The sequence below is a fragment of the Oncorhynchus mykiss genome, chromosome 23, assembly GCF_057628025.1.
Source record: "Oncorhynchus mykiss isolate SJ-2025 chromosome 23, ASM5762802v1, whole genome shotgun sequence".
NCBI classification, from domain to species: Eukaryota; Metazoa; Chordata; class Actinopteri; order Salmoniformes; family Salmonidae; genus Oncorhynchus; species Oncorhynchus mykiss.
The window spans coordinates 11007197-11025203 of record NC_143044.1 but is presented as its reverse complement, the minus strand read 5'-3'; the positions used below and the strand labels follow the sequence as shown (position 1 = coordinate 11025203).

Sequence of the window (18007 nt, the reverse complement as noted above, 5' to 3'; positions counted from 1 at the left end):
AGCCAGAAAATACTGATTTTATACAACTGCACAAGGAAGGAAAACATCCCATCTGACAGGTTGCAGAAATATTACGTTTACACATTCAGAATAAGACCAGTGCGCCTCCCGAGTGGTTTAAGGCACTGCATCGCAGTGCTAGCTGTGCCACTAGAGATCCTGGTTAGAGTCCAGGCTCTGTCGCAGCCACGACCGGGAGACCCATGGGGCAGTGCACAATTGGCTTAGCGTTGCACGGGTTATGGGAGGGTTTGGCCAGCAGGGATGTCCTTGTCCCATCGCGCTCTAGCGACACCTGTGGTGGGCCGGGCGCAATGCACGCTGACACGGTCGCCAGGTGTTTCCTCCGACACATTGGCGCGGCATGCTTCCGGGTTAAGCGGGCATTGTGTCAAGAAGCAGTGCGGCTTGACTGGGTTGTGTTTCAGAGCACGCACGGCTCTCGACCGTCGCCACGAGTTCATACGGGAGTTGCAGCGATGAGACAAGACTGTAACTACCAATTGGATACCACGAAATTGGGGGAAATAAATGGGGTAAAAGTAAAATAAAAATAAACAAATAAGAATAAGAAGAATAAGACCAGTGTACTTTTAATACACTTGTTAATTTGGAACAAGTTCTGTTAAACTAAATAAGGACAATTGCTAGGAATGTCCTCCAGCTACATATGTCAAAGTACTCACCACTGCTGTTCGCTTATGACCTTTTTGAAAACAAATACCTAATTATGGAACAAAATAAAAGTAAACAGACTGCATATTATACGTTTACTTATATGTTTACACCACTACTGCCTTAATAAAATAAGAAATAGCCTGAGTGGACTAAGAACAGTAAAACCTGTCTGGTAAAAGATCCTGGGCTTTTCAATGTCTACAAGTCTCTGATAGGAGAGTAATAGACTGTCATTAATTAAGTTATTGGCTGTGATAGAATTACAAGGAACCTCATACTGAAATAGCACATTTTCTTCCTGGATATACAGTCTACATTAAGAACGCTTGCCCTTTCCATGGAGCATTGGAGTGTACATGGGCCAGCATCCCTGTTGAACGTTTGGACACCTTGTAAAGTGTGCCCCGACGAACTGAGGCTGTTCTGAGGGCAAAAGGGAAGGGGTGAAACTCAATGTAAGGAAGGTATTCTTAATATTTTGTACAGTCAGTGTATATGTCACATTACAAAATGAAGAGAGTGAAGCATTTAAAAGAGAAAAGATAACTCAATCAGACGATAGGAAGGGAATTTCACCTAGCCTTCCCTCAGGTCAATCTACATCTGGACTTTGGGTGTCCACTCTCAAACACAGGAAATAAGAAGTGGAAATGACAGACAACAAAGACAGGGAAGTGCAGTTTATTATAATCACTCATTCCCTTGAGGGGCCAGCCATTAGTGCCACGGCTATGTATTCCACCCAATGAGGAGCTTGATCGTGATAAACAAAACCCAGTCGGATCTCCATGGGCCCAGCTAACAGCTTCCTCACAGAAGTCGCCCAAGTTGCTTATTGGAGCAGGACGGGGTTAATAATTCCTGCTCCGACATGAAACAACTCAACACATAACATATTTCCTCCACATTTTCCCCCCTTCAGCAGCCAAGGAGATTTTAAGTCAAAACATCACCCTGGGGGAGAAGAAATTTGAAACAAAGGAGGGCAAACTATTTTATTTTCTCCATTCCCTCCAACTCTCAGTCATTGGTGCGTGTGAGCCGCCTGTCAACCCTCGCTCTGATGTGTCTCTCTTTGGGTTCTGGCGTTCTGGGAGAAACGGTGATTGAGCATGTCTGTCTCACAGGGGATTAGGGCCGGGTGCAGATGGGGTTGGTGTCAGTGGTGGGATCATTGAGTGATTGACGTCTTCCTTGCACAGTGATGGACAGGTGACTCCACCACCCCCCTAGATGACCGAACCCCCCCCCCCCCCCCGCCTGTCACACGGCTCTCCCTAGAGGGCTCCCTCAGCTGTTTCGCCCCCCTACAGGTCCTGTCTGTCAAATCAGGTTTCGGGATAAGAGTGCAGAGCTCCGTGTGCAAACATTTTAGGAGGGGATGCTAGGGAGATGGAAACCAGACTTTCACTTTCCTTTATGTCACAAAACCATGGGGCAGCACTAGTGTCTGGCTGCTTTAAGAGTCTCCTGTTCTATACCAGACGTCGGACCGTCTTATACCAGGCCCCAACCTCCTGCTTTATGACTCTGACCTCGTCTGGCTGCGACTGACAGCTCATTGCACACCTGGAGCACTGAAGCTGGGGCTGGATAGAGCAACAGGCACACACAACATGATGTCATCCCCATCAGTTTAAAGCAGCCCTGAGAAGAGCATAAATTATTCCCAGATCATACATCTGTGCATGACCAAGTATAAGCATGTCAGAGAAACTGTCTGCAAAAAAAAGGGGTGTGGAAACATTGGTAAAGGAGAAGAGAGGAGGGTGGGCTGGTTTCACAGACAGACACCCATGACAAATATCCTAAACGGGTACAGGAACCCCGGCACAGGGGGAGCGTGTCTGTCCTCTGCTGGGTTATTTCAAAGGCCCCTGTGCTTTCGCAAACACAGCTCAGTGGGAATACTGATTTGGCTGTGCGGATTTCAGACGGCATGCAGCACATGTTCTTGCAGACTGTTGTGCTAATGATGTGACATATGTAACCTACAGAAAATGTAAATCCAGGTTTGGAATGTATATAATTGTGCATGTAAGCCCTGGAAATGGTATGATGCCAAGTGCCTTCACTTGACAGATCAGCATTAATGGCCTTATAAATAATATAGGCTGATTCTGTGCATTCATGTACAGAATCAGACTTGATATTGTGGGCTACCAATAGTGTCGTTCACCATCAGTGTGTCAGAGTATCTCGTAGAATCAAAACTCTTATGTGACCTTTCATCTTTTACCTGTGTCTGCATCATGGTCCTCTGCATCATGGTCCCCTCCACCCGTCAAGAGCTGGTCCTTAGACACAGCGCCGTCACCACAGCCCAGAACTTGGGCTGAGATAGATGCACTGCAGGGAGAGGGTAGAGAGACCGGTAAGGACATGGAGATTCAAGACACTCAATTTCATTTCATCATGGACCAATAGGGACATCAATTTCAGATAAAAGGGATAGTCAAATCTCTCAGATAGTGATGGCATAATACAGTAGAGGGTACAGAAATACGTAGCTATGAGTTTGACATCTTCAACATGGAAACTCAAATCTACTGTATAGAGCCGATGAAAGCATTAGAACCAGAAAATTAGGACGCTCTTATGACAGATTCGGGAGTTTCCATGAGAATCAAGCTACTGGAAAGCCGGTATAGTACAGCTTATATAACTTAAATAGGCCCTCTTACTCCAACGATGATGGCGGAGTGTAGACAGTCCTGGAGTTTCACATGGGAGTGTGTGTGTGTGTGTGGGGTGTCTGTTTTGTGTGAGCAAGGACAGAAGAGGTGAATCCTACTTCCTGTCTGCCGCAGGAAACACATTACTCACTGTGGAGTCAGACGCGAACCCTCCCTGCCAGAGCGGCAGTAAAATGTGTCTCTCGGGACCAAGGTCACGCCTACTGATTGACACATATACAGTGGGGCAAAAAAGTATTTAGTCAGCCACCAATTGTGCAAGTTCTCCCACTTAAAAAGATTAGAGGCCTGTAATTTTCATCATAGGTACACTTCAACTATGACAGACTAAATGAGAAGAAAAAAAATCCAGAAAATCACATTGTAGGATTTTTAATGAATTTATTTGCAAATTATGGTGGAAAATAAGTATTTGGTCAACTACAAACAAGCAAGATTTCTGGCTCTCACAGACCTGTAACTTCTTCTGTAAGAGGCTCCTCTGTCCTCCACTCGTTACCTGTATTAATGGCACCTGTTTGAACTTGTTATCAGTATAAAAGACACCTGTCCACAACCTCAAACAGTCACACTCCAAACTCCACTATGGCCAAGACCAAAGAGCTGTCAAAGGACACCAAAAACAAAATTGTAGACCTGCACCAGGCTGGGAAGACTGAATCTGCAATAGGTAAGCAGCTTGGTTTGAAGAAATCAACTGTGGGAGCAATTATTGGAAATGGAAGGCATACAAGACCACTAATAATCTCCCTCGATCTGGGGCTCCACGCAAGATCTCACCCCGTGGGGTCAAAATGATCACAAGAACGGTGAGCAAAAATCCCAGAACCACACGAGGGGACCTAGTGAATGACCTGCAGAGAGCTGGGACCAAAGTAACAAAGCCTACCATCAGTAACACACTACGCCACCAGGGACTCAAATCCTGCAGTGCCAGACGTGTCCCCCTGCTTAAGCCAGTACATGTCCAGGCCCGTCTGAAGTTTGCTAGAGAATGTCATATGGTCAGATGAAACCAAAATATAACTTTTTGATAAAAACTCAACTCGTCGTGTTTGGAGGACAAAGAATGCTGAGTTGCATCCAAAGAACACCATACCTACTGTGAAGCATGGGGGTGGAAACATCATGCTTTGGGGCTGTTTTTCTGCAAAGGGACCAAGACGACTGATCCGTGTAAAGGAAAGAATGAATGGGGCCATGTATCGTGAGATTTTGAGTGTAAACCTTCTTCCATCAGCAAGGGCATTGAAGATAAAATGTGGCTGGGTCTTTCAGCACGACAATGATCCCAAACACACTGCCCGGGCAACGAAGGAGTGGCTTCATAAGAAGCATTTCAAGGTCCTGGAGTGGCCTAGCCAGTCTCCAGATCTCAACCCCATAGAACATCTTTGGAGGGAGTTGAAAGTCCGTATTGCCCAGCAACAGCCCCAAAACATCACTGCTCTAGAGGAGATCTGCATGGAGGAATGGGCAAAAATACCAGCAGCAGTGTGTGAAAACATTGTGAAGACTTACAGAAAACGTTTGACCTCTGTCATTGCCAACAAAGGGTATATAATAAAGTATTGAGATAAACTTTTGTTATTGAAAAAATACTTATTTTCCACCATAATTTGCAAATAAATTCATTAAAAATCCTACAATGTGATTTTCTGGAATCCCCCCCCCCCCCCACCCCCCCATTTTCTGTCATAGTTGAAGTGTACCTATGATGAAAATTACAGGCCTCTCATCTTTTTAAGTGGGAGAACTTGCACAATTGGTGGCTGACTAAATACTTTTTTGCCCCATCTTATGTCCGACCTTATCACAGATGGACTTGGTTGCATACTACACTGTGAAGGAGACATGCACTAGGAATATGTGACCACTAGTGGCCAGCGGCTGACTCAGTGGGAGGCGGTGTGTAAATGTAGAGATCAGGTTCCGGTGCTGTTCGCCCAGCCGATGTCCCCCTCCACGCAGGAGGAGAGATGGGTAGGGAGCTAGCAGATAGTCTGGGTGTGTCCCATACTGTACACTGAAGGCCACGGGAACCTCAGAGAGCAGTGTTTGCACAGGGCCCTCAAATAAAATCGCCACGGGCAATTTACATTGACCCCCCCCTCCCTTTTATACACTGCTGCTACTCGCTGTTTATCATCTATGCATAGTCACTTCACCCCCACCAACATGTAGAAATGACCTCAACTAACCTGTACCCCCGCACACTGACTCGGTACTGGTGCCCCCTGTATATAGCCTCGTTATTGTTATTCTTATTATGTTACTTTCTATTTTAGTCTGCTTGGTAAATATTTTTCTTAACTCCTCTTGAACTGCACTGTTGGTTAAGTGCTCGTAAGTTAGCATTTCACGGTAAAGTCTACTCTTGTTGTATTCGGCGCATGTGACAAATAGAGTTTGATTTGAGTTTAGCAAACCTGTTGCTGCCTTACCTTAGTGTTTATTCAAGAAAAGACATCCTAACAAACGGACAAATAAATAGCTGAGAACACCACCACCTCGGAGCAATATAATGTAGTCTGGTTTATAAGGAGGTTGTGTATGTGAAATATTGAATACCATCACTGGTAACAAATCATCATATGGGGAACAAATTGACAAAAACAAACCAAATCAATAAAAAAAATATATCAAGGAATTCCTTGCCATTGATTTCTGCTTACTGGGGAGTTGTCTGTATTACAGCTCCGTTCTCCCTCCCCCAACATTCATCTTTGTGAGAGTGAAGACAAATAGTTTGAGGGCGCAAAGAGGAGCACAAGTCAGAGTTGAAAAGAGAAGAGAAAAGATGGTAAGAAAGGAAAGATGGTAAGGCTTAGGGTTTCCAGTACATTCCTTTGTCTTTGCCTCACAATTTCAAGGGTAATTGTTTAGAGAACATAAACAATTCTGTGCTCGACTCTACAACTTGCAATAACCTTTCAGGAAAGGAGCAGATCAGTTAAGTTTCACACGGAAACATTGTGTGACGAGCTTTGGGTTACATATTTAGCCGCAAAGGCAATGGATATTTTGTCTCTTTCACTAGCTCACTTCCTCTGAGCAGAGTCAACACGTGTTCTCCCCTGGCTATCCTGTCTGGCCTGTGGGCCATGTCTAAACATGAGACCTGATAGAAATCAGCCAAATTAGTAGCAAACTAATGCAGAGGCCTGGGATAGAAACTGAAGGCAACATGACCAGCGGTTCCCAACCCTTTTCCATTCCGGGGACCACCAAATCACCGTCAAAAGCTCTCGAGGACCACCATTCGTGATTTTATAACACACAATATATCTTGGCGGTCAAATGTATTCAATTTCAGCAGTGAATGTAAGAAATTAAAGGCCTATTATTATTCTCAACAATTTGCATTGTGAAAAATCATGTAAAATAATACCATTAATACTCCCAACTGTTATTACATTTGGAAGAAAAAAAAAGATCTCACGTAACCAAAGGGTGAACAGCACAGTGGTGTGATGTATGGAAAACAGAAGCTATGAATTCTAATTATCACCCCATCAGTATGGTGGTGTACTGACAGGGGGACAGAGATTGCCTTGGAGGAGGATGAAGTTAGGACACAGCCCCCATGGGACGCCTCCCCTCTCTCTTTGTCTTTCCTAACTTCCGTGCCAAGTTACGAGATGACTATCAAATCGACTTCCTCTTATGGGGCCAGAGAGAAAATAACAATTTAAGATGGAATCACCCTCCTCCCACATTTTCCTCCTCCCCCCCTCCTCCCACATTGTCCCCCACCCCTCCTCCACTCATACCAAATGTCACTATGGCAACCCTTCCAGTTCGACTACTTAGCTTCTCTTACCAAAACCTTCCCAGAAGCTCTCAGTGGGAAGCGGAGGGCGGACTAGGGAACGGTATTGAGCAAAACAGACCCTATCTTGCCCAAGGCCCAGTCAGAATTTCACTGCAGACTGTATTTTTTGAGTTCGGTGATGTGATAAGTCAGGCTGACACATCTGTGTAGATAGATAAGAAAAAAACGATCTGGATTTTTTTGATTTAACTAACTTATCAATGACGCAGAGGAAATCCTATTTCCAGCCCTAGATGATAACTCCCGCGGATTTGCTGACATCAGGAAAACACTTTTGAAACTGACGTAAGGAGCTGTCTCTGTCTCTCTCTGTGTGTGTGGCACTAAAGAACAGTTGACAAAAAGAAACATCCGGCAAACTCAAACGGAAGCTCTACCCCATTGCAGAATCACTATTGTGGAATGGGATCATAACCACATCCTAAATCTTACATCTTAAACACGCTTTCTTCTTTAGAGTTCCCCCAAAACCAAGGTAGGAGCGAGATAAGATCGGTACTTTTGAAAGCTTTCAATATGTTGGTTGATAAAATCCGAGATAAAAAGGGACCAAGTTCTCTAGCTGAACCAACTGTTCCCCTTGGAAAGGAGACTACTACAGTATGACACCCCCCCCCCCCCCCTTTCCTTTTGTTCAACCTAAGATCAGACAAACAAGGTGAGCTTCGTCTCCATTGACTCATCTCAGATAAGGATTTCATGCTAATATCAAAACCTAAGATTCTGAGATCTCCAGAATGGAGGGAACTTGCATTGACACGACTAAGATTGGGATCTTATTGCTAGCTTGGTGGAATGTGGCCATTATGAAGAGGCCTCCCCCCCTTACCATCTTTGTGCAATATCCATACTCGCAGGCTTCTAAACTCATCAGTCAGCAGTACAGTAATATGGAGAGGGGAGAGAAAGGTCAGCCATTATTCCTCCCAAACACTGTTTCACTGGTGTTATTAAGCCTCAATGACCTTCTCACACAATATTAGAAAAAATAAAAATAATTAAACCATAACATCTTGGTAACGGTATCAGAAACACCTGTGAAACGGCACAGTGCTTTACATAAAACTGGTTAGCTGCCTGAAATGCTTATAACAGTTTTTGACCAGGATGATTGGTAGAGAATAGTCTATTTTGAATAGTATGTTTGTTAGCCATACATTTCATTTATATAATAAGAGTTTGCTACTAATTTGGCTGATTAAAATCCAACACATTAAGATGACATTCAGCAATAAACAAATATGCAGGAAAAAGGCAGCATGAAGTATGAGGTTGTGTACGAGGTTCACATGATCCCGAATGTGTTTGTAAATGCTAAACGAGTCACGATGGAACTCAAAATGGGACATTAGCGCAACAGTAAATCATCATCATTATGTAGTCATTCCGCTAGAAGGTAGAAACAACATTAATCATTGTCCTGAGTTAAAGTGCAATGGCAAACTGATTTAGATGGTGAGGCAGTGCCATTTCAAATGAATATCCAGCAGTGTTTAATTGGCTGGGCTTGCTTGGCCAACTGCGTCACACTATAGCACCTGTCTGCAAACTCCGGAGATGAGAATCCTGGTGGAGCAGCAGGCCAGAGCCCCAGGCCCATTGGGAAGACTGTCGAGGAGCTCAAAGCGCTTAACAGAGTGGCCTTGCTCAGCGGCCCACGTTGAGTCATTTATTACCTTAATTCAAACCTTTTCAAAAGCAGTTCTAACACCGCAGCTGGCTGCATGGTACTGATTTGCCTCCTAGCAGCAGAAAGCTAGGTCAAGAAAACAGACCCGGGTTATAGGCGTGACAGTAGTTCAGACAGCCTACGGGAAGTAGGGAGTCTGTTTGAGAAATGCTTGAAAATAACTAGGGAAGGTCCATTTTAAAATTGGTCAGTCAAATTTTTGGGGTCATTAAAGTCAAAAAGGGGAATTTCAATAGGCTCCAATAGCAAATAGAGAGCAATAAAATCATACTATAAAAACAACATTTGTTTTTAAGAAGGTATTAAGATAAAAATTGCCAAAACAAAATGGTAATCCAGATAAATACATTGCCAAAATTACAGACAACTCCAACTACAGCACATTCAAGTTTACTTCCAAACCCCCAAACTTAGTGAACTGCTGTGAGAATTCACAAACATCAAAGGCAAGTTCAGTTATTGGCTAATGACTGAGAATTCCAAATGTTCCCATAAAATCCTCTACTTGTATTGGCCCTAAAGACTTAAGAGATTGGCTATACATGAGCATGGAACATTTCTCCATCCAATCCCTGACACGGTTCAGCAGTCTCAAATATACTGTAACCACGATGCTTTCGTATCTGTAATGAAAAGAACAATGATGGATGCCATTTTTCCACTGGACCTCAAAGCGCTTTACATTGTAAGGGAGGAGAACTCATCCTCTTCCATCAACAAATGAGCAGCATCCACCCATCTGGGTGATGCGCTGCACTTTTGGTCAAATTTGGGCCAGAACGCTCACAACAAGTCAGCCACATAAAGAGGGAATGAGCACACTAAAATGGTCAGATATATAGGTGGACAGTTGTACTTTTCAATTGGACTTTCTTGCGCAAATTTGAGCTTCAGCAGAGCCGATGGGGCAGGGGCAAAGTGTGTGCACATCCTAACACAGAGCAGATCAGCGAGCATACGCCAGAGCTACTCCGAATTAATAAATCAGACATTAGCTCATAGCCATTGCGTCTTTATCATCAAATTTCACTGGCAGCAGCGAGAGCGACAACCCACACATTCCGCAAAGCTTAGAAGTCTCTCTCTGCTCTCTCATTTCTGACATTACATCCTTAAGAATCATTTATATAAAACAGCAAATAAAATAACGACAACACATCATAAGTCACTTCAAGGGAAAATTGGGAAATTACTTTGTTGTTGTCCTGTATAAAAAAATATGTCAAAAGGAAGAATAACTGACCATAGAGTAAGTAAATAAAAACAGATCATTTTAAAAAGGGCAGGTAAATCTTAAGGTTCAAGCAAATGGTAAAAAGGTTTTGGAGAGATGTGAGTCTGTGAAGAAAAATACATGATGTGTAGTAACAGATCATCTCTATTAAGTCTATGGCTCCACCCTTCAACCACTGAGGATGGCATGACAAGCTAATGCAATCAGCCATGCAGCCGTGATCCTGACTACAAAAATAGCCCTCCCATCTTTTTTTTTTGTGTGAAGCTTGACCTTCTAAGACTCATTTAGCTCAGACCCCACAATCGCAAGCGGGTGACAACAATTTCAGGCTAAAATTGCAGTTCTCTGATTAGTCGTCGAAACATTTTGTGGTCCCACGAATGTGCCGGAAAACGATCTACAAGTGACAGCAGCAATGAAAGCTTTTCATTCTTGATTTATGTTCAACTAGTTTACAGAAAAGTAAGGGCAGGTTTTAGGGCAGGTTTAAAGGAGGACAAATCAGAGGTGGAGATGGCCTTAGTGCTGTGCTGACTGGAGGACATATCTGTCTCAGTCTAGGAGTTTAGGGTATGTCAGCAGCCGACTGCCAGACAACCTGAGTCTCTCATTTGGAGACAAGGCAGCCTTCACACTCCAATCGCCCCTCACAACGTCCTGGCTCAGACCGAGGAGGATACGCTCGGTTCTGCTTAAGTAATGCCCTGGTGATGAGTGGGAGGAATAATCTGATTTGACGTGCTGGGCATTGTGATCAAAATCAAGGCAACACGCAAAATCAATGCACAGAGGAAATTTAACCTCCTGGATGGGTCATGTGGTGTGCTCTGAGCCTATCAAAGTTGTTAGATTTGACACAAGTGGCAGTGCAACCAGTGTTGGAGGAAAAACAGAGTCAACCACTGAGTTACATCTTAAAGGTTTCTAATGCATATAGAGACTGAGTAGCCTAATCCACATAGCAGAGTTTGAGAAATGAGATGCGCAAATATACTTGCTTCATACACCAACAACTATATCTGCTAATAATCTTTGAAAACCACTTTAAACTATATTTAAATAAATGTCTAAATATACATGAAAAGCCAGCTCTGGTTAAGACATCAGCCTGGAGCGGACTGGGGAGATTTACGGCAGAACAGCCACAAACTCCAGGGCAATAAATTAACCTCTGTGACCGTTCTTGCTTTTTTCCCCCTCTGACAGACGTGAGCTTTCCAAATAGATTTCCGATATTTTTCCCCCTTGAGTGAAGCCTAAGCTGGCCCTTGACATTGCAGAACATTCTTCACCTCATTCCTGGAACGTGAGCCAGCGCAAAGACATCAGTGGTTTGTGACAGAGGTAAGCATCTGACTGTCATTCAGACATGCGTGCATCCAGACTAGTGACACTCATCCTCCGGTAAGAAACGTATACTTCAATACACAGAGACGTGCACTAACTGAGCTATCGGCAATATTACAATTTATATAATGCCATATGTACATTTTTGTGAACACAAGTAATTACGATCCATTTCATCACCACAAATTGGGTTCAACTAAAGCATGGTAGTCTTGGCACACTGGTTACTGTATCCTGTTAAAGGATTTGTTTACTGGTCACAAACACAGATATTGTAGAGCTTGGTGTTAACAGTACCCTTATATGAGTGTTCCAGACAACCATCAGGAAGGTGACATAAGTAGAGTGCCGATGAAGAAGACCAGACATGTGACAACCATCTAACCAGCCTGCAGATTCCTGGATCCACATGTAGGCTGGGAAGATGCCTGCTCACACAGCCAGCAGAGGCTCTGGGGAGTCGAGCAACGGTGAGATGACTGGTGCCAGCCCATTGTTTCAGCTGAACTAAAGGCTGGATGGACATCAACTCCAAGCTGATGGAGTGACCTTTTGATTTGAATTTTTGAAGAACGGAACAGGGGGGGGGTGGCTGCCGTTTTACGGGCTCCTAACCAATTGCTATTTTTTTTTGCATTGTATGTAACATATTTTGTATATAATGTTGATGCTACCGTCTCTTATGACCGAAAAGAGCTTCTGGATATCAAAAAAGCGATTACACAAATTTTTTCTTTAATGAGTCTGACGAAGGATTTAATGTTGCTCCCAGACAAGGCCCAATTCCCCATAAAGAAAAGAAGGAACTATAGGGGGCGAAGATCAGGGTGCCTTGTGAGAATTCGTCAGCGCCTCTACCATCCGTTCTATTGGCCAACGTGCAACCACTGGAGAATAAACTGGATGAGCTCTGTTTGAGACTATCCTACAAACGGGATATTAAAAACTGCAAAATCTTATGTTTCTCCGAGTCGTGGCTGAAAACCACACGGATAATATACAGTTGGCTCTGTTTTCCATGCATCGGCAGGACAGAACAGCTACGTCTGGTAAGACGAGGCATGGGGGTGTGTCTATTAGTCAATAACTGCTCGTGAGAGATGTCTAATATTAAGGTAGTCTTGAGGTATTGCTGACCTAAGGTAGAGTATCTCATTCTAAGCTGTCGATCACACTACCTACCAAAGGAGTTCATCTATAATTTTATGTCTACCACCACCCGACGCTGGCACTAAGACCGCACTCAACGAGCTGTATAAGGCCATAAGCAAACAAGAAAATGCTCACCCAGAAGTTTTACTTAATTTCTACCAGCATGTCATATGTGCAACACAGAGACGGGTTAAAAAAAAAATGTAAAAAAAAAAGAAGCTATCCCTCGCCCTCCATTTGAAAATTCTGTCCATAATTATATTATCCTGATTCCTGCTCACAAGCAAAAACGAAAGCCGGAAGTACCAGTGACACGCTCAATACGGAAGTGGACGGATGAAGGGGATGCTACGCTACAGGACTGTTTTGCTAGCACAGACTGGAATATGTTCCAGGATTCATCCAATGGCATTGAAGAGTATAGCACCTCAGTCACCGGCTTCATCAATAAGTGCATCGACAACGTCGTCCCCACTGTGACCGTATGTATATATACACCAACCAGAAGCCATGGATTACAGGCGACATCGGCACTGAGCTAAAGGCTAGAGCTGCTGCTTTCAAGGAGCGGGACACTAATCCGCAAGCTTCTAAGAAATCCCACTACGCCCTCAGACGAACCATCAAACAGGCAAAGCGTCAATACAGGACTAAGATTGAATCATACTACACCGGCTTTGATGCTCATTGGATGTGGCATGGCTTGCAAATTATTACGGACTACAGAGGGAACCCCAGGCGCAAGCTGCCCAGTGACACGAGCCTACCAGGTAAGCTAAATGCCTTTTATGCTAACTTCGAGGCAAGCAACACTGAAGCATGCATGAGAGCACCAATTGTTCCGTACAACTGTGTGATCAGGCTCTCCGTAGCATATGTGACCATGACCTTTAAACAGGTCAAATTCACAAGGCCACAGGGCCAGATGGATTACCAGGACATGTACTCCAAGCATGCGTGGACCAACTGGCAAGTATCTTCACTGACATTTTCAACCTCTTGCTGACCGTGTCTGTAATACCTACATATTTCACGCAGACCACCATAGTCCAAGAACACTAAGGTAACCTGCCTAAATGACTACCGCCCCGTAGCAACCACATCAGTAGCCATGAGGTGTTTTGAAAGGCTGGTCATTGCTCACATCAACACCATTATCCCGGAAACCCTAGACCCACTCCAATCCGCCCCAACAGATACACAGAAGATGCAATCAGAATTGCAGTCCACACTGCCCTTTCCCACCTGGACAAAAGGAATACCTATGTGAGAATGCTGTTAGTTGACTACAGCTCAGCATTCAACACCAAAGTGCCCACAAAGCTCATCACTAAGCAAAGGACCCTGGGACTAAATACCTCCCTCTGCAACTGGATCCTGGACTTCCTGACGGGCCGCCCCAAGGTGGTAAGGGTAGGTAACAACACATCTGCCACGCTGATCCTCAACACGCGGGCCCCTCAGTTGTGAGTGCCCAGTCCCCTCCTGTACTCCCTGTTCACCCCCGACTGCATGGCCAAGCACAACTCCAACATTAAGTTTGCTGATGACACAACGGTGGTAGGCTTGATCACCGACAATGATGAGACAGCCTATAGTGAGGAGGTCAGAGACCCGACAGTGTGGTGCCAGGAACACAACCTCTTCCTCAACGTGAGCAAGACAAAGGAGATGATCGTGGACTACAGGAAAAGGAGGGCCAAACCTGTCCTCATTTACGTCGACGGGACTGTAGTGGGAGCTTCAAGATCCTTGGTGTCCACATCACCAAACTACCATGGTCCAAACTAACCAAGAAAGCTGTAAAGAAACAGAAAGAGCATTGTTTCAAACTTTAGAACCCAGTTCCTACATTTGAATATAAAAATGGATTTTTATGAACAACAAAAAACTATGCTACATTTTATCTCTGGGACACTCAGGGTGACAAATCAGAGCAAGATTACTGAATGTAAGTACATTATTTACCTTCAGAGGTGAATGAATCAATGCCGTGATAAAAGTTGTTGTTGTTGGGCACTCTCCTCAACCAATAGCATGGTATTTTTCACTGTACTAGCTACTGTAAATTGGACAGTGCGGTTAGATTAACAAGAATTTAACATTTCTGCACATATAAGATGTGTCGACATCCTGGAAAGTTGGCTGTTGTATACAATGTCATTCTAGTCACATTAGCAACAACCATCCCGGTAGAGCAGCATTTCTTAAAGTGTGGGTCGTGGACCTGTTTATGATGGGTCGCGACGTGTCAGAGTGAATGTATAATTACTTCATGAATTACTGGAATGGATTTGGCCAAGTGCAACTGCGGACTCTGTTCAGTACGCTCTCGGCTTAGCAGTTGTGTCTGCTCAGTTTGGCAGCTGCGTGAGTGGGAGAAGGAGATGCCCGTGTGCTTCGTGGTTTACCTATTATTTTTTCTTTAAGATCACCCCGCGACACACGCTGCAGTACTGTCGTTCAGCAGCAGATGATGAGCTGTCAGCCACTGACTTGTCATTCCCACTCGCCATCACCATCAAATTGACACATGCTAGCAACAAGTTCTGACGGAGCGCAGTCATCATGAAAAGCCAATAAACCGATGAGTTTCTCTTCCATACAAACTGTGAGAAATAACGAGGACCTCTGTCAATGTGCTTTGTGCGGGGAAGTGCTTAGTAATGAGTCATTCAAAACTTACAAATTCATATAACAACATGTCCTGACCAAATATCCACAGCATGACGGTATACCCAGGGAATTCTTTCAGAACAAGGCAGAAAGCTTCAAGAAACAGTGCTTCGGCGGTGGAAAAGTCAGCTAGCAAGGCATTGTTGTCATTTTATAACAGGTAAGCAGATAAAGGAGTACTACAGTTGAAGTCAGAAGTTTACATACACTTAGGTTGGAGTCATTAAAACTTGTATTTCAACCACTCCACAAACTTCTTCTTAACAAACTATAGTTTTGGCAAGTCGGTTAGGACATCTACTTTGTGCATGACAAGTCATTTTTCAAACAATTGTTTACAGACAGATTATTTCACTTATAACTCACTGTATCACAATTCCAGTAGTTCAGAAGTTTACATACACTAAGTTGACTGTGCCTTTAAACAGCTTGGAAAATTCCAGAAAATTATGTCATGGCTTTAGAAGCTTCTGATAGGCTAATTGACATAATTTGAGTCAATTGGAGGTGCACCTGTGGACTTATTTCAAGGCCTACCTTCAAACTCTTTGCCTCTTTACTTGGAAAAATCAAAAGAAATCAGCCAAGACCCAAGAAAATTGGAGACCTCCAGAAGTCTGGTTCATCCTTGGGAGCAATTTCCAAACACCTGAAGGTACCACGTTCATCTGTACAAACAATAGTACGTAAGTATAAACACCATGGGACCACGCAGCCGTCATACCTCTCAGGAAGGAGATGCATTCTGTCTCCTAGAGATGAACGTACTTTGGTGCGAAAAGTGCAAATCAATCTCAGAACACCAGCAAAGGACCTTGTGAAGATGCTGAAGGAAACAGGTACAAAAGTATCTGTATCAACATAACCTGAAAGGCTGCTCAGCAAGGAAGAAGCCACTGCTCCAAAACCGCCATAAAAAAGCCAGACTATGGTTTGCAACTGCACATGGGGACAAAGATCGTACTTTTTGGAGAAATGTCCTCTGGTCTGATGAAACAAAAATAGAACTGTTTGGACATAATGACCATGGTTATGTTTGGAGGAAAAGGGGGAGGCTTGTAAGCCGAAGAACACCATCCCAACCGTGAAGCACGGGGTGGCAGCATCATGTTGTAGGGGTGCTTTGCTGCAGGAGGGACTGGTGCACTTCACAAAATAGATGTCGCCATGAGAAGGAAAATTATATTATATTAAAGCAACATCAAGATATCAGTCAGGAAGTTAAAGCTTGGTCGCAAATGGATCTTCCATACTTCCAAAGTTGTGGCAAAATGGCTTAAGTACAACAAAGTCAAGGTATTGGAGTGGCCATCACAAAGCCCTGACCTCAATCCCATAGAAAATTTGTGGGCAGATCTGAAAAAGCGTGTGCGAGCATGGAGGCCTACAAACCTGATTCAGTTACACCAGCTCTGTCAGGAGGAATTTATTGTGGGAAGCTTGTGAAAGGCTACCCGAAACGTTTGACCCAAGATAAACAATTTAAAAGGCAATGCTACCAAATACTAATTGAGTGTATGCAAACTTCTGACCCACTGGGAATGCGATGAAAGAAATACATGCTTTAATAAATCACTCTACTATTATTCTGACATTTCACATTCTTAAAATAAAGTGGTGATCCTAACTGACCTAAGACAGGGAATTTTTACGAGGAATAATGGTCAGGAATTGTGAAAAACTGAGTTTAAATGTAATTGGCTAAGGTGTATGCAAACTTCCGCCTTCAACTGTTCTCATAGTAGTATATGTGAGTTTCTCTTTAAAACAATCCTCCGGCTTTGTACACAGCTAATAGCTAACGTTAGCTAGCTACGCTAGCTAGCTACTGATAGTGCAACCCTAAGTAACAGTACAGATGAAGATGAAAAATGATCAGGACTACTTTACATCTTACTGTAGAAATTATTGTTGAAAACAAATCTAGGTTGGAATCGTTGCTGTTAAAATAAAAGTCATCATGTTTATTCTGAACTGGAATAAACTGAATGAAGCAAGATACTTTTTGAGGCAAAAACACACACACAGTTCTGGGTTGCTCATCTACAGCAGGAAGCGGTCTCCTGCCTAACTGAGAAAGCAGTAGATGTTCTGGTCCAGTTTGGCACCACATACTTATGTCAGTCAGGGTTCTCAACTCTGGATTACTTAAGAAATAAGTACAGAAACAGTCTCAATGCTGAGCATGACCTCAGTGTTGCACTGTCAAAAACTGATCCCAGAACAGACATGCTTGTTGAAAACCAGCCACACACAGACCTCTCATTAGGACTGTGTGTGTGTTTTGTGTTTTCTGGTCTACATCCATGTGATTATTTTTTTATAAATATTTTTATTTATTTAAATTGAACTTTTTTTTAAACTAGGCAAGTCAGTTAAGAACAAATTCTTATTTACAATGGCGGCCTATCCCGGCCAAACCTGGACAACGCTGGGATAATTGTGTGCCGCCTTAGGGGACTCCCAATCACGGCCGGATGTGATATAGCCTGGATCAATCAGTTTATTCCATTTCAGGATAAAATATATGACTTCTATTTTAACAGCAACAGCTCCAACCTAGACTTTCTTTCGACAATACTTTCTACAGTAAGATGACACGCAAGCCTGGTCATTTTTCATCCGTACAGTTACTTAGGGTTGCACTATCATTCGTGTCTGTTCTGTTATGCATCTGTGTGATGTGATCAATCAGT

The 18007-nt window shown here is 43.5% G+C and overlaps 1 protein-coding gene across 1 annotated transcript in view; it reads right to left on the bottom strand.

Moving 5' to 3' along the window:
* LOC110502429 (tetratricopeptide repeat protein 27) overlaps positions 1-18007 on the bottom strand; it is a 105874-nt gene that overhangs the window by 45062 nt on the left and 42805 nt on the right. The window contains 1 exon segment of the mRNA XM_090218047.1: positions 2918-3027. Within this exon segment, the coding sequence (XP_090074173.1) occupies positions 2918-3027 (110 nt within the window).